Here is a 22290-nt window from a genome sequence, read left to right as displayed (position 1 = left end):
TCCCCGCCACATGTGCGGCTCTCTGCGGCGAGCAGGCAGCTGCGCAACATATAGACGTGAAAGGTCGTGTAATTCTGTAGCAAGCTAGCTCAAAAATTCGAGAGCTGGTGCTTGGTAAAGTTGTGAAACTATATGAAAGAAGATGAATGCTTACTCATTTGGGGTGGGTTTTTTTCCCCCTGACTGAAGAGGATCCTGGGGTAGAGCTGCCACCTGCGTGGCTGGTAGAGCCATGTCTTGTATTTGAGCATCACGGAAGGAGAGAACGTCAGTCCTGCTGTTCCTTTTTCCTGCCCAAATCCCAGGGGTAGGATTTGCAAAAGATATTACTGTGCAGAGGGACTGGGCTTAACACATGTTTTGAACCCCTCATCTGTCTCTTCTGGGTGCTGCATGGTTCCTGTGCAAAGGCAAGAGCCTGATCCACTAGACACCCTCTCCTTTCCAGACCATGAAGGTCTCTGGAGAGAGTTGGGGAGCTGCAAAGGGCAGGGGCACAAAGCACCCTGCCACCTGTCTCGCTGAAGGCGTGTTAAAGGACTTTAATTCTTATTAACAATACGTATTTCTGGTAGGTTTTTTTAGGTTTTTCAATGATACAATCTATTATAAACAACTTTCTTTTAAACAGGTTGAAGACATGAAGAGAGTATTAGAAAGTCTCAACCTCAATATAGTAGAGATGGTCGATGAAAACGCAACCTTGGATGGTGGAGACGTCTTATTCACAGGTACGGTGGTAGTGAATGTGCTGCTTATGTATTCTGACTGCTTTGAAGACCGCGTGTTGCCTGTCATCTGCGTAATAAAATGTTGTTCATGCAGTTTGTTAAATCAGTTGTTTACTAAATGTCATGAAGGTAGCTGAGATGAATTTTCAATGCAACCCTCGATGTCCTGCTTAATGCCTAAATAAATGAAGTAGCAGTATGCACAGTACAAAGAGCAGCACTGTGCATACAAATTTTCTTTTAGCTTGTAAAGTGCCAATAAGAAATATGAAACAACTGCAGGCAGTTGACTGCTGAAAGCATTTTTCTTATTACAAGCAGCTACAGTCACCAGACTCGTTTTCAGGATTTATAAAAGCTTGATGCAGACAATTGTCACTAGTTCAATGAATCAAATGCAAAAAATGCATTTTTAGTTTATGGAGGAAGTGGTGGAGTTGTCTGCCAGATGTCATGTGCTAGACAACTTACATGCATGGTTGACTTCAAAGATGAAGATACTGGCTGTGTTTTTTATGTCATTAAACCCATTAGGCATTTTCTCACATCAGCTGCGCACACGCTTGCTCCCTGCCTGTGCTGAGTGAGCCTGTTTATTTTGATCAGCATCACAGTAGACTGGCTGCTTGCCTTAGTTTGCCGAGGGGAAAGAAGGGTCTCAAAAGAGGCAGGACCAGAAAGGGAGTCCTTTCTAGTGCAGCGCAGATCCCACACTGATTTCCTCTGGAGCTGGAGGATGCTGGTGGCTGCAGAGCTGCCTTCCAGACCAGAGGAAATCTCAGAGGGAGGGGGAAATGGTCAATCAGTGCTGTACTAATCCAGCCCAGCTGTTCTCTTTCCTGACTCAATGACCATTGCAGAGCTTTACAAGAGGAAGCTATTTATGCTTCTGGTGAAATGTGTCTTCTGGAAAAAGATAATTGCTTTAAATCATCTGCTCACAGTTGCAGGTTGCATTCTTCCAAACTGAATTTTCAGTTTTGCTAATTTTACCATTCAACTGGAGAAAAGAAAGATAGAAAATGATACCCATGAACGATTGCTTCAGAATGTCTCTATAAAGCTGTCCTGCTTTTCAAATGTGTATGTTCTGATGAAGGAGCCGATGTGATTTTTTTTTGGGATGGCTTAAGAAAAATTAAAAAAGAGCTGTAATTGTTTTGCCCTTCTTTTTGCATTCCAGGCAGAGAATTTTTTGTGGGTCTTTCCAGGCGGACAAATCAACGTGGTGCAGAAATTCTGGCTGACACATTTAAGGTTTGTAGATTCATTCATGCCACAGGAAATATAAACTATCATCCACTGAACCAATTTAAAAATTATACTGGCCATTTGTCATACTCAAGTGCTTTATTTAGGACTGACTTAAAAAAAAGGTACAAGATAGTGAAAAGCTTTGAGCATCCTCTGAAGTGACAGATGCTGAAGCTGGATCTGAAATGTGAGATTGCTGCATGAAAGTAACGTGGGTAGTGTGGGGCTGTTATTATTTGAGAGTACATCAACACTCGTGTTCTTAATGTTCTCATATCGACAGCATGTTCTTATTGCTGGTCCCTGGAGAGGTTTTACGTACATACTGTTTAATTATGCATTTTAATGTATTTCTTCATAGTTACAACTATAGTAATATATGAAACATGTTCTGGTTTTATTTGAGTGCACCAGACAAGACAAGCTGGTCCAGAGGGGTATGTCACACTTAAAAAGTTGACGCTGTGCCCTGGGATACGTTACTATTGTTAATTTTCAGAGAGTAAAATTAATTATGGAACGTCTCAATATAATTATGGAACTAGGACATTTAAAAATATTTATAGCAACCATTCTTTGCTTTCATACAGGATTATGCTGTCTCCACAGTCCCTGTTCATGATTCTTTGCACCTGAAGAGCTTTTGCAGCATGGCTGGACCAAACTTGATTGCTATTGGATCAAGTGAAGCTGCTCAGAAAGCCCTCAAGGTAAAACACCTAAGAAAATTTTCTAAATAACAAACTTTTTTATTGTTTTTTTTAAATATCTGCTCAAGGATGCTGGAATTTTAAAATAGATCTAGATCAATGAAAGAGGAAATTAGTACATCTCAGGGTCTCCTGTATGTGCAAACCATAAAGAATGTGTATATCAGGCAAGAGAACAGTGATGTTAATTTAGCTTTAGCTATTTTCAGAAAATAAATGGATTATACAGGATAAAATGGGTTATGCAGGTTATTACTTAACTCTTTGTTGACTAAAAAGGTGATAATTTGGTGATAGGAGGGAGGAAGGACATATTGTCAGAGCAGTAGGAGACATTTACTTCAGATGTTTTGCCAGAGGGAAGTGAAAGTTTTGGCATGAAGGAGAAGGGAAAGGGGTCTGATCCCTGTTGCAGAGATCTGGGTAAGATTGGTGAGTAACTCCAGCCGCAGGGACTGGAGCCCAGGACTCCTTTATCCATCCTTCCTCCATCACCTGGCTGCAAAGTCGTTCCTTCCTGGTCACACTTTTTCCTCTTTAGTCCCATGAGGGTCTCATAACAGCGTGGCTTCAGCAGAAGGGAAGGAAAGTAGTCTTGCACCTTGCTGGTAATTTGAGTCTCTGAACATTTTCCCTTTGGGAAAGCGGGAGCTGTGGGCTTGGACGTCAGGCCCTCATGAATCTGGGTCTGTCTTTGCTGGCGGACTTGCAAACCAGGAATCCATTGTGTCAGTGCGGTACTACCGCCATTATCCTCAGTGGGAAATGGTTATTGCTCCTGTGGTTTGCACTAGGCTCAGTGGCTTCCCTGCCTGCTGGGTGTGTTCAGAGCAAATCTACCACATTATGCTTTTTCAGGGATGTGAGATACCTGAGGCCATGAATCTCATTACGCACACAGGCAACCAGGCAGCTCACCCGAGAGAGCAGCATCTCTGCTCCTGCACCGCAGCGCAGCTGCAGGCACTGATGGTTTGCAGCAGAAACTTTAGCTGAGGTACCAAAAGAGCAAAATGCCACTGAGACTTTATCTGAAGTGAAGCTGGAGGGTGTTTGCATGGTTTGGTTTGAGATGCAGGTAAACCAGAGCATGTCTGAAAGCATTACAGCTAGGTGTCCTACACATTTCTATCAGCACTTGCCTTCAGAGGTTAAACCAAAATCAGTGATGGCAACAAGTCCCAAACTTTCAGCTTATGATTACATTGATTTTTTTGCCAAAAGTAAGAACCTAAGTATAGGCTTTGCTCTTTGACTTTGCACAAGTCTCCTTGATGCAACATGATCACTATCACGTGGAGGAAGCTGGCTGTGTGTCCCTTACAGTAAATGAGGAGGGGTGGAGATAGGTCTCCAGTGAGAACCAGTGACAAAGCTCTCTGAAATCCGCTCAATTTAAATGCAACTTACACAACCCAACTTGTGTCTTTTGCCCTGATTCTAAAGCATGAATTATTTTGAAGAACAGCGCTGCTATCAGTGCCCAAGGTTACTGATCTGAATCTGTGCCTGGTAGAACATTTACTACAGAAGTAGTATGTAACTCTGAAATAAACATCCCTGCCCCCCAAAGAGCTTAGGAACCCGTCCGGCGTGTCTTGTACACCTCCTTGGCTTCAGTAAGCTAGTGATATTTATTACTTTAAAACATCCTTAAGTATTTGCTAGGTGGAGGCCTGAGAGACTTCTTAGCCTTACTGCCATGCTGTGATATTTATTTCATTGCATGTTTGCTTTTCAGATCTTACACATTTTCCTTGTGGGCATAATCCTAGGACTTTTCATTTCCCAGCATCATCATTTTTACTATCAGAGCTAGGCAGAGATTTGGTGGGGTTTTTTTACTTTTTTTATCTTGTGACAGCTCAAGATTTAAAACTTCTCAGTCCCAGCTAAGATAAAACCAGCATTTCAAATCTGAGAATCTCCACTGCTGGACATGGGTTGAATTATGGAGGCCAGGGAAGTGCAGTCTTGGCTGGCTTAGACTTGCAGCCTGACAGCAATTAAGGGAATAGGATAGCTGCCTGATTGCTCCATGTAAGCTTAGGGGAGCTCTTAAACAAGACGACAGTCCCTTGGCTTCCCACAGAGTTTTGAGTGGCTTATAAGTTTGCTCTTTCATTTGAACAAGCTGTTGAAGTTACTCTCTTATTAGAAATCACTACGTGAAGCTCTGGGAGCACGTTGCCAGCTTATCACCCATGTCTTCTCCCCCGAGAAGCTTATGACAAATGGTTTTGGTTGTAAAGGTCTGATGTTCCTGATGCTGTGAGATTGATTTAGTCTGAGATGGAAAGTGCCGTGCGTCTCTCCCGATGAAATATGCATTACCCCAAATATTCAGGCTCAAACTCAAAATGCGTCGTGACCAGCTGCCTGATGAAGTTTGCAGATATCTAGACAGCCCTACACTTGTATAGAGTGTTTATAAACATGAACAAAATTCAAGTACAATACTGGTTGCTCAGAGCTGCAATTTGAGCTTGAGCCAGGACTAATCTGAGAACTCATCAGTTTGATTAAAGCCTTTTGCACAGCTCCGCCGATGGTGTTGCAGTGCATCAATTTAGCTATTGTAGCCAAAAATATTTTTTGGATAAGCTGATTAAATGTTGCTGGTAACTAGCCGTCAAGTAAATACCAGTATTAATCAAGGTACGGTAAAAAGCAGATACATTTTAAAAAGAAAATTATAATTAACAAAATAATCTAGCAGTCTTGGATTGTTGGTGAATATCTTTTATAAAAATAAATCAACTTTGCCAGTTTTCACAGCATTTCTCTGCACTGGAGACTTGGCAGCACGTTTACATGTGTGACAGTCATGTTTGCTCGCACCCTGCCAGCTGCGGTGAGGGACTGTGGCCCGGAGCAGCAGTTCTGCGCTGTAGCACGTGCCCTTCTCGTGCTCCCAGCGAGCTGACAGGTGACGTCAGTCAAGCATGTTGCAGTCAGAGCTACATACAAAATTACCCAGAGCGTGTTTCTTGTTCAGTCTGTAGGATCCAACTCTACTCTTAATCTGGGGAACCCCTAGCTCTTCCTCCAGGAGTCTAAATCTCTTCAGGGAAATGATTGGAAAACGAATGGGTAGAGCATCTGTCTCGGAAGTGGCGGAGTTGGCAGTGCTGCTTACACCTAGCTTCCTTTAGCGTTGGAATTCTTGCTTTTTGACCTCAGTGGTTTCTTCATCTTTGTTCACTTGCCTTCAAAGAAAAAACTTTCAGTTGGTAATCAGCTTCTCGCAGTCTTGTGGAAATGCAATTGCAATGGGGTCTCTAATAGGCACTGATACTCTGAATCAATAGCTGCTCCCTGGATGTCACCAGATCGACTGAGCTACAGCAATGCTGTCGGCTTCTCCTCTCGGTACCCATCGCAGTGAGGCAGTACGGCCCCCTGAGCTTCTACTGGGTCATTTGTCTAGCACAGCCCAGCATGCCACACCTTTATTGTGATAGCTTGCTATTTTAACCCTCTCCTTTGTTGTTGCCACTTTTCATGTCTGTGCTGGAAATGCAATCATATAAGCAAGATGATTAAGCTGTCTTTAACCATTTCTGGTAGTTGTTTTCATTCTGTAGCATGGTCTTGTTACACGAATGAACTGCTATGTCATGCTATGCTAGCATTTTATATTTAAAATAGGTTTTACCTTTCTACCAACAATCTTGTTTGAAACAGAATTTTTTCTTGATTGTCTTTACTGGTGTAACTCATGTACCCTTATAACACTTTAAAAGTAGAAAAGAAATTGCATCTGGTGCTCACATATGGCAGAGTGCAGTTGATCATGAGTTTAGTGCTGTGTGTGTAATGTGAAGTGCTCCAAGTGAGCTAGGAAATGAGTGCAGAGAGTTTAGGATTATAAAGCACATGCTAGAAGCGGCTAACAAATCAAAAGTGACATTTTAACCATTAAATCCTCTTCAGGCTCTGGCAAGTTATTTGGGCTGCAGCTGAAAGGTGGCACTCGAGGAAACTGGTTGAAAGAGAGAGACAAATTAACTGCAGAAACTACCAGGGCCTGTAGTGGCTAACACATCTGAAACGTTAACTTCCCTCTGCTGTTTTCAGCATGCTTTTAATTCCTTCTTGTAGTTAAACACATTTATAATTCTGTACATGTAACTCCATAGCTGAACATTGGTCATGGCTGTTGAGCCTGTAAAGCCTGGGATTATGTTTCTGTTCCCTCAGTAAAGCCAGGAAATCCTCCAAACGTGTCACCTCTGGGCTCTGATCCTGCACTGTTGGAGTTGCTGACCTTTACCTTGAGTGTGAATGAGGACGAATTCGGGCTGTGACAGTGCCAGCCCCAGCATAGGGGTGTGACGGGACAGTGCTGCTGGCAAATGCTCTACACCGCTTTTCCCACAACAAGGGACAGAGCCCTGGGGTCTTCTGGGACAGCAGATGAGCAGGAACTGGCCCAGGATGTAATGCAGTTCAGGCTGCAGCAGCAAAGGCAAGTTTCAGGCAAGATGACAATGGGAACTGGACACAGCATCTGTTACACACTCCTTTATGTACTCTCTTGCTCTATACTAAATCTTGAAAAGCCACGTTTCTGCCCGTTGGCTGTTTGTGTCTGTTGATACAGAGCATAAATCCCCTCCGGTTTCTGCGATGAGTGAAGACTTGGACAGCAGCAGCTTTGTCTACAGTAAAACCATTCGCTGTCACCCTCTGGGTAACTCGGTAACAACCCCAAAGGATCTGAGGTTTACACATGTTGTTCCCAGCTTTGGCAAGCTTAGCCTATTCCCTTGCAAGCAGTACGTGTTGTATTTGTAACAAGTGTCTGCTAATGAAGTTGTTCTCTCACCCATTGGGAAATAAGGGCTATCCTTTGGGTGCCCTCTGTCAGGCATTCTCCAACAGACTAGCCCCAGGGTGTCCCCATGGGACTGGTAGAGAAAGCCTCCAGCTGACCCCACTGCTCTGCAGAAATGCTGGTTGCCTGGTGGTTGCTGATGGATCTCAGAAGGGAGCAGAGGACTTGGAAGGTGGGAAACCTGTCCTGATGTAAGGGCTGTGACGTGGAGAGCATTCATCCCTCCATATAGAATCATAGAGTAGTTGGGTTGGAAGAGACCTTTAAAAGTCATCTAGTCCAACAGTGAGCAGAGACACCTTAGAATCACAGAATCATAGAATTGTTCTGGTTGGAAAAGACCTTTAAGGTCATTGAGTCCAACCATCAACCTAGCACTGTCAACTCTACCCTAAACCATGTCCCTAAGCACCACATCAACTCTCCTCTTAAATACTTCCAGGGATGGTAACTCGACTACTTCCCTGGCAGCCTGTTCCAGTGCTTCACAACCCTTTCCATAAAGAAATTTTTCCTACAAAAATCCCTTCAGCTAGATCAGGTTGTGCAGAGCCCCGTCCAACCTGGCCTTGAATGTTTCCAGGGATGGGGCATCTACCTCCTGTCTGGACAACCTGTTCCAGTGTTTCAGCACCCTCTTCATAAAACACTTCTTCCTTATATCTAGTCTAAATCTACCCTCTCTTAGTTTAAAACCATTACCCCTTGTCCTATTGCAACAGGCCTTGCTAAAAAGTTTGCCTCCATCTTTCTTATAAGCCCCCTTTAAGTACTGGAAGGTGCAATAAGGTCTCCCCAGAGCCTTTTCTTCTCCAGACTGAACAACCCCAACTCTCCCATCCTGTCTTATGGCCTCAGCTTAATCCCTGTGGCTGCTGTATCTGGGGTATTCCCTCCGAGATCTGGGATAACAGAGTGCTTCCCAGTTTCATGTGGAACATCTGGGATTTTACCTGCTCCTTTCAGAGGAAGGGAAGCTAATTACGGAGGCAGCATGGCTGTGGCAGGTATCAGGGCTGAGTGACATTGCCAGGAGGGATGTGAGGCAGAACAGTTAATGCAGCTGGGCTTGTAAACCCTCATGTCCCCTTGACAGACCTGCCCCAGTGGGATCTGAAACAGTGGTGACATCTGCACTTCTGGGCTCATCCTTGGTATCCTGGGCTCCAACCTCATGGCTTGATGGGATTTCATTATGGGTTAGCAGTGTATCAGCGTATGTACAGCGGTACAACACCATGACTTCAGCAGATACCTTTCTTATTTTCCCCCACTTGCAACGAAAGGTTGGACATCATTTCACTGCCTTGTTCTTGACTCTCCCATTCAGTATTTTCTATTGTGAGTAGGGTTGCTTATTCATCCCCTGAATTACTCCCTGAAGGGTGCTGTTGCAAATGCAGCCCTGTACACTGTTTTGACAGAGGTCAAGAGAGGCTTATCAAAACCACGTCTTAAGGGTAAAATAGGAAGGAGTCTCTTTTGGGCAACCAGGCCCTTGGTCTGTGTCCAAAGCTGTGATCAGAGCAGCGCTTTTAAAGACTTGGGCACAAGGAGTTGTTCTAGCCTTGGCAGTTGCTCCCATTCCTGTGATTAAATGCCTTTTGTTCTTACTCTGTCTTGTATAACTGAAGTCTCTGCAGTGTGCCAGCTTTAAAAAGCTGAGTACTGTTTCCCTGCATGAGGGAACCCCTTGCCAGTGTAAAAGCTAAGGGGTTCCCAGCTCCGCTACAGAAGCGGCACAGAATGGGCACCTAAGGGAAAACTTCACTGTCCTGTGTTCTTAGAAAGCAGCCCATAGCTCCAGGCAACGTGACACAGCTCGTCTAAATCTGCTCTTCCTATTTTCTGCATAGTATCTGTCTTTGCTAGCAGTGCACAAGTTTGCATGAAAACACGATCTCTTCTTCCTTAAGAATTCATCATTTGTGCCTCCGCTTATTCCCCACATGAAGTCATAATCCTCTATTTACGATATCACAATGGGTTGCTGTGGAAATGATTACTAATATTAATAACCCAAAGAGGATGACATCAGGTAGGGAGTTAGCAGAAAGTGCAGATGAATGCTGTCTTTTCTGTAATGTTAGTAAAAGCCAGAGAACAATTGACAACTTGCTACTAAGAAATAAAAATTTAAAAAATGAGACTTTGCTACTCTCAACCTTATAGATAGGAAGATTAGTCAATTTATAAAATGCTGTGCACTTTCCTTTAGCTCATATTTGCTTGCTCCGGGTCAGATCCTATGAGATATTACATACTTTCAGCCTGCATTTCCATTACTTTATGAATTATGGATGTGCAGCATCTCAGGGGAGGGAGGTCTTAACTCAGTACCAGATGACCTGCTGCTTTTAAAAAGGCAACTGGTTGTGTTTTCCTGTTAATTAAAGTTAGATGCTGAACTAAAAATACTGTCCTTAACCGAGTGTCAGTGCTGTTCAGTTTGCATAATTGCAGGAGAGCCCTTTGAAAGATACAGACTCCAAAGTATATAGGCTAGAGATTGTTATATTAGTCAATTTATATATAAATTTTTTTGTAAAAGGTGATGAAAGTGTCCCTTTCAATATATGTGTGTTGTCACCAGTAAGGCTGTCAGCCACAGGAGCTGGGTCAGAGGCTGACTGGGAAGATGTCATTTGACTTGCGTAAATGGAGACTCATGTTTCTATTCCTTTGCTGCTTTTTTTCCTTTGACTGTTCTCTCCCTGGGTTCCTGTTCCAAAAGACAGGATGTTCACCCTCTAGCCTTCTTGACAACAACAAACGTAAGCTGCTTCCTTTTCCTCTGCTCAGGTCGTGGTTTCCCTCTGCAGCAGTCCTTGGGCAGAGCTGGCAGGCAGGTGACAGCGTGGCGGTGACACAAGGTGTCACAGAGGGGCAAAGCAGCAGCACACCACATGGGTGTGAACGGCACGTGGTACCCATCGCATCTGCAGTGATGCGGAAGGTGTCCTGCGCCAGGAAAAGCCGAGGAGTGGGGTGGGAGAGGTTGCTTAAAGAACTCTGCCTTGTGGAAAACATGACTGAGAGGGTGCAGCAGGGAGGAAAAGCCCGAAACCCAGCTGCTGAGAGCCTGGGTGGTAGGTAGAAATTAAAGTAATGCTCTGGCTGTGTATGGGCTAAGAAATTTGGCATATTGACCATGTCAGACTGAGACACTGTTGGTTTGGAATAGATCTAGAGTGCAATTGTTCTTTTGTACTTGTGGGATCCTGCATTTGCATCCGCAGAGTCCGGTCTATCCTATCCTATGTCTCTAGCAGACTTTTCAATACCTGACAAGAAACCTTAGATCATTCTACTCTGATTTATGCTCCTCAAAGTGACTGCCTTGTCCAGTTCCTACTGAGTCTGCCCCACTGTTGTCTCTCTCACCTGTCAGGGGTGATGCTCCTGATGGATCTTGACATTCAGGCAAGATGGCTGTTTTTTCCAGCTCTGCTCTTCTGTCCTCTCCGGCCAGTCTGGCGAACTGTTGACAGTCACTGTTGGCACTGCTGCATTTCAGGGAAACGCTGAGGAGCTGTTGAGTAGTCTGGTTTGTACGGCAGGCTGAGTCCCGGTACCTGGGCGAGTAGCACCGTGGCAGAGCTCTCTAGTCCCACTCTGTCCTGCATTTTAATGTGTTTAATCCGAAGGCTGTTGCTTTCTCTCACCAGTGCTGATTGCTTCTCCAAATACGAAGAAGCAAGGAAGGAACTTAATACAGGGCAGTAAAACAATGAGTGAAATTTAGCATAGGTAAGTGTAAAGTGATGTGCAGCAGGGATGGGGAGAATGACTGTGTGAGCATCAGGTATGAAATAATGTGCTCTGACTGATCATTACCAGAGAAATAAGATCCTGGGCTTGTTGAAATTTCCAGCTCAGCTAAAAACCAAATGGACAATATAATTATGCCACTGATTAAAGCTGTAGTGCATCTGCATGTTGGCTGTTGTGTGCACTTTGCATGCACAATCCCTTCATTCCAAAAAAGAGTAGAACTGGAAAGAGAAGTACAATAAGGGTGAACAGGTAGCTGGAACAGCTTGCCTAAGGAGGCGAACTCAGCAAGCTATGACTATAACCTGAAAAAGAAACATCTATAATGGGATGATATGTGCCTATAAGATCAGGAATGATGTTGAAAAGGTGACCAGGAACAATTGTTCACTATCTCTTCCAGTACAAGAACCAGGCAAGTTCTAAAGGCAAGGGGCAAGTTCAAAAAAGAAAGGAAAAGAAATGTTTCCTCCCATGGTATGTGTCATAACTCTGAGGCTACCTAGCTGCAGGTCCAAAAGCCACCTGGACAGACTCCTGGGGCAGTGCTGTAGGTGGTACTGCTCCGTATGACAGCTGATGAGTTAAGGGAACCGCACCCCATATCTCAGTTGCCTCCAGTCCCTGTTGTAGGATCCAGAAGTGGGATGTCATCACCTCTGATGTGGGTCTGGGGACCCGCATCATGCAGCACTTTGCAGAAACTGGAAGAGCTTCTTTTTAAGCATTAAAAAATGGCAGCTTCAGTAATCAGTGGCATTTTCCAGGCAGTAAGCAGTAATTTACCTTTCTCAGCCCTCCCTCCAGATGGCAACGTGCTGCCCAGGTGCCTGCCCTTCTCTTTTGCCTTAAGTGTGTAAGCGCATAAGCCTGCTGTTGTTCCCAGACAAATGGTCCATCCTCCAAGCAGAAGAGAAGCACACTGTCCTCCAAACTCCCAGCACCACGAAAGACTTGTTCTGCATCATTGCAGACAAAGTCTTAATGTTGCTTAATATTTCCTCACAACTTTCAATCTCTTGGGTTAAAATCTTCCAGTTTGCTGTGTGCTCCAGAGCAAATGTTAATCATCACTGTAAAACAGGCCAAACTTTAACGTGCCTGGAAAGAAGGTTAGAGATGGGATGGAAAAAATACCTTAAATTGTTCTAAGTAAATATTTTTCTTTAAATAATACTGAGACTTGAAGGATATAGGACAAGTTAGCTGAAATCTGGTGAGGGAATGAACCTGTGGACAACACGTTACGTGCACTTGCTTTGGGCTTGGGTTTGGTTATTCTTCTGAATGTTGGGAGCTAGAAGAGCAGGGGCTAATCGAAACAAAAATTCAGATTCTGAAAGTCTGTGCTTCTGCTTCTCTGTCAGCATGCCATGGGCATTTTTAAATGCGGTGTTCGTTGCCATGATAGCTGGAGGAACATTCAGTGTGTGTTTGGTTTTGCTTGTGGGGTGTTGGAAAGACGAAGGCACGTTGCAGGTGTGGTGGGTTGGGTCACTGTCCATGTCGCAGTCTGGATGTGAGTAGGTCCCAGATGTCCCCAGGGTTCAGACTGGGGCCTTCCTCAGGGAGAGGGAAAATCTGTAACTGGGCTTGGCCTGTTTTAGAAGTGTATGTGGTCATCTTGACTCTGTCGGTGATAATAGAGCGTAAACACATACACATTCTTCCTTCATGCATAATGCTGCTTCATGTTTAGGATTATTTAGCTTATCCATTACCTCAGTTGTCTGAGGACACACTGTAAAAAGCTATAGAAAAGGCATTTTAGGCTATGCGAATGACTTCAACATAAGGAAAGCATGACTAAGGGCTGAGAGAATGCACAATGAAAACTACCCTCTTCAGCCTGAAGAAAATTCCCAGAAAAACTAGGCATGCGGGAAATGCCTGGCTCTTAACGTAGCTGGTCATACAACATCTGTGGGCAGGAAGCCAACCCTCTGCAAATGCATCATGCAAGCATTATCGTCTTTGTAAACTTGTTTCAAAAAAAATAGGTATTTTTGGGGTGTATCTGATAGGAAACACAATCGAAGGACCATGCTTTTATCTCTTTCTCGGCCCTGGCGTCATATCTGGTCAGGCACATGTGCTCAATGACTTTACACAATAGAAATATGGGGGGGGATGGGGGGGAAGATCTTTAAAATAACCTGATTGTGTCATATTGGTGCATTTTGCTGCATCCAGAGCCTCCCTATGGGGCAGGTTTGGGGTGTTATTGCCTGGGCACTGTCCCAAGAAAGCGTTTTTTGGAATTCAACATGCAGACGTAGTTATAACAGCAATGAAAGCTTGCAAATGTGATTTCCTTCTTACCTTAAGAGCCAAGGAAGAGAGTAATCTTGTATTGTCAAACCTCCAGTTGCTAATAAACGCTCTCTTGTGGTGGTGTTCGAGCTAGCTGAGATCCCATGCCCACTCTCGCAGCTGTGTACTCGAACTCCTGTGCTGCTTCATCTCACTCTCCCACTCTCTTTTTTCCTCATTTGTTTCTGAACTAATTCAGCCATCACTTCGGTGCTTTTTAATCTTGACAACAATCTTGCTCACGTGCCCTCGCCGTCATGTCCCAGGCTTCCTGAGGCTCGTTTGTGCCTCGTGCTAGCACAGCTAGAGTCCTGCTGCTTCACTTCTGCTTGCTGCTGCTCTTCTCACGTCAGCATTTTGCAAAAGCGAATGAATGGGAGATGTGTCCGTACCCTTCTGCTTAAGGACCCACTTGGAATTTCATATGGAAATGTTTCACAGTGATTCACAATGTATTTCTGATGAATGAACTGTTCCTATAGAAAACCTAGAATATCAGGATTCTGTTTCCAGCAAGCACTGGAGAAAAAACAACTGTTTGGGAGCGTAGCGAAATCCAGGCGTGGTAGCTTTTTCCCTACTGACACTTGTAGTTCAGTGCAGATTTAATAAATATGTTTCCCTAATCCAGCCTTAAAAAGATTATGTAGGGAAGAAAAGAGAAGCTGCAGGTAGAGCATGAGTCTGCTGGCTTTGGTTACCAGGGAGAAGAGTCGCACCGGGTGCAAGCATGTCACCTGCTGCTAGATGTCTGCGAGATCAAGGAAAGCATAATAAAACACATCTTGGCAACATAACAGGAACAAAATTATAAATAGGGAAGTCAACCATGGTAAGCACAGTAATAAAAATGCAGCCAGTGAAGTAAAGGTGCAACGATTTTTTTTTTCCCCCAGAAAAACACATTAACCTTTTATGGAGGTAGATGTGACCTTGGGAACTCAGGAAAGTTTCATAACTACAGAAGAAACAAGAAATTACAATCTGATAACACTTCCTCAGGAATGCATGGCATTCCTCATTGTGAGTTTCATGTTCTCCACGGGATGTGAATGACTCAGGCTACAACATGAAAAATGTATCCAAACCTATAAAGGAATTACTGTAGGTGTGTTCACACGTGTGTTGCTTTGTTGGTTCCTCGCATGTTGTGGGTCCTTGTTATAATTCAGTTCTCTATAGTGGGATTTTTTAATAAATGAGAAATAGAACAAACGAATGACTTTGCAAATAATTTAATGGTAAACTTGAATGTGTCTAAAATCTAATCTCTGCTATGCAATGTAAATCTGTGGGGGAAACCTGAGAAGGGAATTGAGTTGAAAAATCTTGTTAACAGAATATCAATTTATTAACATATTACTGTATTTTTAAGCTGAAAAAAGCCTTTTCTTTCTTTTTGCATCTTTGCAATCCACGTGAGAACAGGGGGCTAGGAGAGACTCTGCAACACTTGCATTTGCTTAGGCTTTCAGTGAGACCAAAGTTTTTGAGCTTTGTTCACTTCTGCATCATTCTCAGTCTCTGTCAGGGTGAAGCTGATGTAAAGCTGCAGCGGTACAACGGGGAGTCAGCCGCGTTGTCTCCAGGCGTTCCCTATCTTTATTAAAAAGTTGAGCCTGATCCAAAACGTGGGATCTCGGGCTTCTCGTGTGCTGAGCATCTCTGCCTCTGAAATTCCAGCCAGGATCCAAATTTGTATATGAGCCCTATATTTATAAACCAAACCTCTGAAACCCACCAGCTCTGCTGTTCTGAGGGGGTCATTGTGTGGTCCCCTTGGGAACGAGGATTAGCGCCGACGCGCCTTCTCGCTCCCCAGCCAGGTGCTTAGTGAAAGAGTAACTGCTTGGAAAGCAGAAAGGAGGTCCTTGAAAAGAATTAAGATTGGGCTGATATCCAAGCTGGGAACTGTTCCTGTCCTGTTTGTGTTAATTCACGCTCATTTTACAAATATTGAATGATGGCTGCTTTTTTTGAAGGTGCCGAACACCTATAGTTTCCATCAATGCAAGCCGGAGTCTTGCATGCTCAATGAGCATTCCTAAAGGAAAACACATGGACGATGCTTACTGAGTGCCCTGCTTAATCCCAACTCTTGCAGGAACCGTTTTACAAAGGTTTTCCACTGCTCATTTCAGTTAGCATTGGTAGATTCTTCCTTGAAGGGCAGAGATGAAAGAGATCCCCTTATTGCTGCATAGCAAAACGGCTCTTGACCGACTTGGCAGTCGCAATTAGTTATTTTTTGAAGGCTCTGTTCTCCCATTTGTTTGGGGCTGCTGATGTGTTTGGTCTAAATAGCTGCTCCTTGTGTCTCTCGGCAGACCATGCAACAGATGAGCGACCACCGCTACGACAAGCTGACGGTGCCTGACGATGCCGCAGCAAACTGCATCTACTTAAACATTCCCAGCAAAGGCCACGTCCTGCTGCACCGAGCCCCCGAGGAGTACCCGGAGAGCGCGAAGGTGAGAGCCATACTGAGGGTGCCTGGGACACCCCCCCCAGCATCCCGGCTGGCCTCCACGGGAAGTCGGTGGGAATTGAAATCAGGTGCTTTCCAGAACGGGTTGTTGTATCCTGTCATGGAAATAACAGATGGGAAAAGGTGGGAGGCCTGGGCTCCCTTCTCATCGCCACTACTTTTGTAATTACTTTGTCTCTTCTGCCCCCGTGCTGCTTCTGCATAACTGGAAGCAGCAACAGCTCCCCTCCCTGCAGTACTGATGTGCGTGAATCCCAAAGCCAGAGGCCACGTATGCTGAAAACCTTCGTGTTCATTACAAATGACGAGGTGGCTTAGCACCTGCTGAGAAATCCATGCCTGTTTGCTCTGTAAATACTTAGAGAAAAGGGAAAAGAGGCATAAAATGTAATGATTTCTATTGCCCTTTTTTTTTTTTTTCCCCCTCAACAGGTTTTTGAAAAGCTGAAGGACCACATGCTGATCCCAATAGCCAACACAGAACTGGAGAAAGTAGATGGGGCACTCACCTGTTGCTCTGTGCTGATTAACAAAACTTCAGAGTTATGAGTTTACAGAGTCCCTCCCTTGTACCTGGCAATAATGTTACACACAAGGTAGACGAATCTGTATCCACACTTTTATTATTTTTATTGACAATCTACTGTACCACTGTGCTACTAACCCTTGTTTACAAATTTTTTTGTGTGTTTTTATTATGTCCTTGCAGATGGTATTTAAGGTGGATGTACAGTTTGTTGGGGGACACATGACTAGAGTATGTTAGTCCCATGGGCTAGCAGAAGACAATTATAATTGCTAACCCCTAGCTTTAGTGATTTAACTTATCTGTGTGAAAACTTTATGAAAACCAACTAATTCTCAGCATTTCAAGCACCTCTGTTGTCTTTACACTGTTCCCTTCTGTCTTTTTTTCTCTTGCTTCCTTGTTCTGCATCTTTTTTTTTTTTCTTCCTTGGTTCTCTTTCAGTGATGCAAGGTGTCGGGGGGGCAGAAGAAAACTCAGTGGGCTCGTGAACTCGGTATCTTGTGTAGCAGGGAAGCTTTCCATACACTAGCTGGAACAGTGGGCAGTGGATTGTGCTCATGGTCTCAGCCATATCACGTTGCTGCTGCTGGGCAGAGTTGTGGCTGGAATCAGTTTCAGGCGCCAGGTACCAACTTCAGAAAAAGCTTCCTCCGATGGGAGCGTTCAAGGACAATGTCTGCCTGGGAAAGTCAAATGACAGAAAAAAGAGATAGTAGTGCAGCCACACAAGATACATCCCGCAGGTTCAGGTCCCAGTTTGCTGCTTAATGCCGTGGCTTTCAATTTGGTGAGAATGGAAGAGGAGATTTTAAATAGGCCAGAACCCGGGGAGCACCCAGACCATGAAAATGAAGGACTGTGAGATGCTTTTGGAAAATTTAAGCCTACAAAAATAGTCTGAAATTACGGGGGGGGTTAATTATCTTTGTTTACTTGTTTTTTTAATATGTCTCCTTTCTGCTTTCTCCTGTTTCGGAGGCCACTTACTGGCAAAATTCAAAAGAAAAATGTGATAGAAGGAGTTCAAGGACAGCTATTCCTGGATTATGCTTATGAATAAGGGAAGCTATTTTTTCCTGAAAGATTGGCATTTGTACTTTGTCTGCCCTTGAGGCAGTTTTCCTTGGAACAATAATCATCTTTTTTTTTTTAATTGCATGAATATTTACTGTGGTATTCAGTTAAAACAAATACAGTTTTTGTAGCAAATTCCACAACATGTTTGCCCACTGAGTCATACTTTTTTTCACTACAGTAAAGTGAAGCATACCCCATTGTATTCCCATACTTCTTTTTAAACCATTTGTAAACTACGGATGGAGAAATTCCCAAACAGGCAGTAGTGGGAACCCTCTGGAGACTGACGAATAGTCTGAACACATTATCAACTTCCTAGACATCTCCTCCACCTTTCCTGAAGCACTTGTGGCGTGTTGCTACGGTACGGTAGGAAGCGAGCAGAGGGGCTCGGGCAACGTGGTCTGCAGGAAAGCAAACAGTCTGAGTGCATACATGGGTATCCTTTGGAAACCTGCGTGCTTTCTTGTGCAGTCATAAGGGAGGAAACATGAATACTCATATCTCTGACTTGCTCCTCAACGTATCTCTCGCTTCATCTCCGTGGCTAAGGAGGAGAAAACCTCCTGGCAGCTACCGGAATGTACCTGATGCTTTGTGAGCGCACTGTATGTTGCGGTGTCATGAGGTATCACGAGGGAGAGAGCAGCGACGAGCAAACACAATGTGTGTGCAAAGAGGGCATGTCCCAAAGGAAGTCTTTAGCCAGCCAAACAGCAAGTGCTGTTTCATGGCTGTGTGCTGTCCCAAAGGGTTCTCCTAATGTTTCCCCTTTGTCTCCTCCATTCCCATGTGCCGTCATTTAAGCCTGACCCAGGTGATCCGTCTCCTACCTTCCCTTGGTGCTTTTTAAGTACCTGATAAAGCGTCTTGCATTTTAAACGACTAGACATTAAACAAAGATTTTCTGCTGCAGAGTAACTCCGTAGTACTTAACTGTGGCCTTCCAGAGGCGAGCCGTACTCGGTTAGAAACCTGTGCAGCCATGGGAGCTGTCATACAAAGCCAGAACCAAATCCCCCCCACTCTGCCCGTGCACCTCCTGGGGCCTGGCCTCCATCCATGTCCTTCAGCTCCTCTTCCCTCCTCTCGCTACGGAGCCAGAGCATCCAGTTACGCTGGGACAGCATTAGGCTGTGGGATTTCTATTCAATACATCTCAAACTTTCTGTTGTGGTTTTGATTTTTATTTTTTTTTTCCACCCTCTTTCACCTGTTTCTCTCTTCTAGTTTATGGCATGATGAGCACTTTTCTCTTTGAATCCCAAGTGATTTTGCCTTCTGTTGCCTCAGTTCTACTTCAGTTGTCTTTTTCTGCATTCTTCCCTCTTTCTTCCCGCTTTCTCAGCTCACTCCAACCCGTTGGTGGGCTATCCTAAACCTCCTTGAGTAGGTGCCAGGAGGGAGGAGAAACTGAGGCAACACTTTGGCTCCGAGCAGCTTCTTTTGGGCTGGAAAGGTGATTGTCAACAAGAGCCATAGATCCAGACAACGGCAAGGGTGGCTCCTCCAGAAAAGAGAAAAATTTGTGGAGGATATTGTTGATATCTTGTGTCCCTGAAAGAATAGAATAGGTGACAATTAATTCACCTGGCTCCTCAAGGGAGGGAGAGGGGGAGTCGGGATCTCAGAGCTGAGAGGTTGGTCTTTCACCTATACTGCTATTTAGATTTCCTTGCCTTCAGGGCTGCATTTTGGTATACAGAAAGAACAGGAGAGTGGCTGAGGGACCAGAATTCCCTCAGGTGAAGATTTCTAGTGTGTTCAAACAGTCTAACGTCAGGCACGGGATTGAGGTGCTCTAAATCACACCTTAGCCTGATGCCAGAAGTTACCTGGGCTGGTTAGTGGGATTACCCTCACCTCTCTGCTTTTAGTGTTACTCTTTACTATGGCATTATAAAGCTAAAACATTAAGAGCTCTTCAGGTTGTGCGTTTGCAGTGTGGTACTAAGAACTAAAATCATGCCAAAGGCATCTGGGTGTTTTTTTCTGTTGCCCAAATGAAGAATTCAGTTGTGAGGACATTTCTGCTGTGACACACATGCATCTAATGGGCATCTTGTACCTCTCGTCACCAGAACGTTTCTCAGATGCCTGATATAAATCATCATCGTTGATTAATATAAATAATAAAATGAAATCCCAAACCAAAAAAGGAGACAAGACACTGAACACTAATAGCTGCCCACATAAAATACTTGATAACAACTGTCAGGCTGTATGACACAGTAGGCCAGTGCAGTTCTTGTGGTTAATAGCTCAGCAATGGGGCTTGAATTACTCATCAAAGGGTTTTTCCTTTGACCAGTCAGTTTAGCTCAGTTCAAACGAAAGAGCTACGATGTGCATTACAGATCTCTCATGGGTGTTATCTTTACTGTGAGGTTAGGAAGAGCTGTGGTAGGTGGGTGTCTGTCTTCACCAGAATGTGAATACAGTGTGTCTCTCTGCAATGAAAATGTGAATGCATACTGTACCTTACAAGATAAACTTGAATTCTTCCATTTCTGCATTTTTGTCTTTCCCATGCTAGTATACTCCTTTTCAGTCTTAAATAGATGCCACTGTATGAAGCTATGCTCTGGGTTTTTTTGGTGATAGGTACAAAGCTCACAGGCAACACTGTGTCCAGTTTTAAAAACAAAAAGTCAGGGCATAGAATGCTGTTTGTTCACAGCAAATTTGGGGTGAAATACGGGGGCGGGGAAAAAGAGCTTTTGATTTTATTCAGCTTCTTATACATTATATCATGAAGTCAGCCAAATTACGTTGATAGAAAACAACATTCACATGGAACCATTTGTGGAAAATAATTTGCTATTTAAGATTCACCGGTTTTGCTTTTATCAGTAAGGAAGCTGAAAAGATAAGACTGCTTAAAGGATGGTAATTGTACGGGGGCGGGGAAAAAGAGCTTTTGATTTTATTCAGCTTCTTATACATTATATCATGAAGTCAGCCAAATTACGTTGATAGAAAACAACATTCACATGGAACCATTTGTGGAAAATAATTTGCTATTTAAGATTCACCGGTTTTGCTTTTATCAGTAAGGAAGCTGAAAAGATAAGACTACTTAAAGGATGGTAATTAAGTGATTGTGAACAAAGTATTGGACCTCACATGTATTTTCAGAAAAGTTTTACCTGGACGTATGAAGTAACTTGTAGAGAGTTGCATGTGAATTGTGTTAGTCACTGGTTTCCATTGTATTGTTCTGCAGTGCACAGGTATGACTACTGAACACAGAAGTGTTACATTTCATCAAACTTACAATCCTCTCGCAGTATATAGTCCCCCACTTTTGTGCCAAAAACATCAATACATTCCACAATTTGTTCTAATAGAGGTTTGCACTTTTTTTTTTTTTTGGGTGACTCTTGTGGTTTCAATACTATGTATCCCCATCACGAAGGAATAAAGTGTCAGTTGTACTGTGCGCTGGGTAGTTTCCGCCTCTTGTTTTGAAACTGGAAGCCTAAGGCTTTTAATTTAACGCTGTTTCATGCCATCTTTTTATTTGGAAGCTTGTTACGTGCCTAGAAATAAAGCCAATTATAGACACCAGTGCTAAAAACTTTAAGCCAGTTAGAAGAAATCTTGACACCAAGATCATGATTTTGCCTTTGTGTTCTACATACAGTGGTTTTGACTAAATTTTACTATTGCCCAAGGTAACTGAACAGTTGTTACTGTAGTACAGTATTTTCTCTGTAGTTCCTGTCCTTGGGGTAAGTTACAAAAGGTGAAACTAGAGGTTTAGTGGCGTGACCATTAGGGTTACATTACTCACGTAGCTCTTGTGCCTTCTCCCCAGGGTGTCGAGAGAGGGGACCACATTTCAGACACTGCTCTGCGGTAACGTGACGGATGGTCGCATGTTTTAGATCTAAATACGACTTGTGTGCCACAAATAGCGCACGTGGGGCTAATCCCTGCTTGTACCCTTGTGCTCTAATACCGCCAGGCTGCGATATTGGGATTGTGCCTTCCTCCAGGCTCCAGGGAGGGGGGTGCAAGGGCTCGTGGGCCTCCAGTGCCACCTCGTGGCGATCCAAGTTGCAGTTCTCCTTTAAGAAACCCAACACAAATTAACAGTACTGTTGCAAAATTACTTTCAACCTGCACAGCTTTCCTAGTAATAGGGCTTTAAATAATCCAAAAATCTGATACTCTTCTTGCTGGAGAAGCAGGGACAAGGAAAGATTCCACTGTAGCTGATCTAAATACAGCCTTTGCACTAATTTAACTACACTGGTTAAATGTATGATTTTTATACTCATGTATTTAAATCAGTCCTATGTCTAATGTGGATACATTTAGCTTGGTGCAATTAATATAGCCAACTGCTGCGTTGACATGCACCTTTGTGGACCCTTATCTGCAGGAGAGGGTTGATGCCAATTTCCATGAATTTGTTTCTAAATAGCAATAATTAAAAAATCCTATACAAGCCACTCCCACTTGCCACATTAAGAAGTTCCTCACCGAATATCAAAACCTTTAAAAGTAAAAGCATAATAGTAATTTTAAAAGGAGTCCCCTTGGCAAAATTTAGCTGTAGAATATTC

General features: G+C 43.7%; 1 protein-coding gene across 1 annotated transcript in view; it reads left to right on the top strand.

Annotated features, from left to right (window-relative positions):
- Positions 1-17115, top strand: part of DDAH1 (dimethylarginine dimethylaminohydrolase 1) — a 26994-nt gene extending 9879 nt beyond the window's left edge. The window contains exons 2-6 of the mRNA XM_010148978.1: positions 632-731; positions 1915-1988; positions 2576-2695; positions 15950-16093; positions 16543-17115. Of these exons, the coding sequence (XP_010147280.1) occupies positions 632-731; positions 1915-1988; positions 2576-2695; positions 15950-16093; positions 16543-16659 (555 nt within the window). The 3' untranslated portion in view covers positions 16660-17115. The remainder of the gene's footprint in view (positions 1-631; positions 732-1914; positions 1989-2575; positions 2696-15949; positions 16094-16542) is intronic.
- The last annotated feature ends 5175 nt before the right edge of the window (positions 17116-22290 follow it).

The sequence above is a fragment of the Eurypyga helias genome, unplaced genomic scaffold (assembly GCF_000690775.1).
Source record: "Eurypyga helias isolate BGI_N326 unplaced genomic scaffold, ASM69077v1 scaffold19263, whole genome shotgun sequence".
Taxonomy (NCBI): Eukaryota; Metazoa; Chordata; class Aves; order Eurypygiformes; family Eurypygidae; genus Eurypyga; species Eurypyga helias.
The sequence above is the reverse complement of the archived record's forward strand: the minus strand, read 5'-3'. Positions and strand labels throughout refer to the sequence as shown.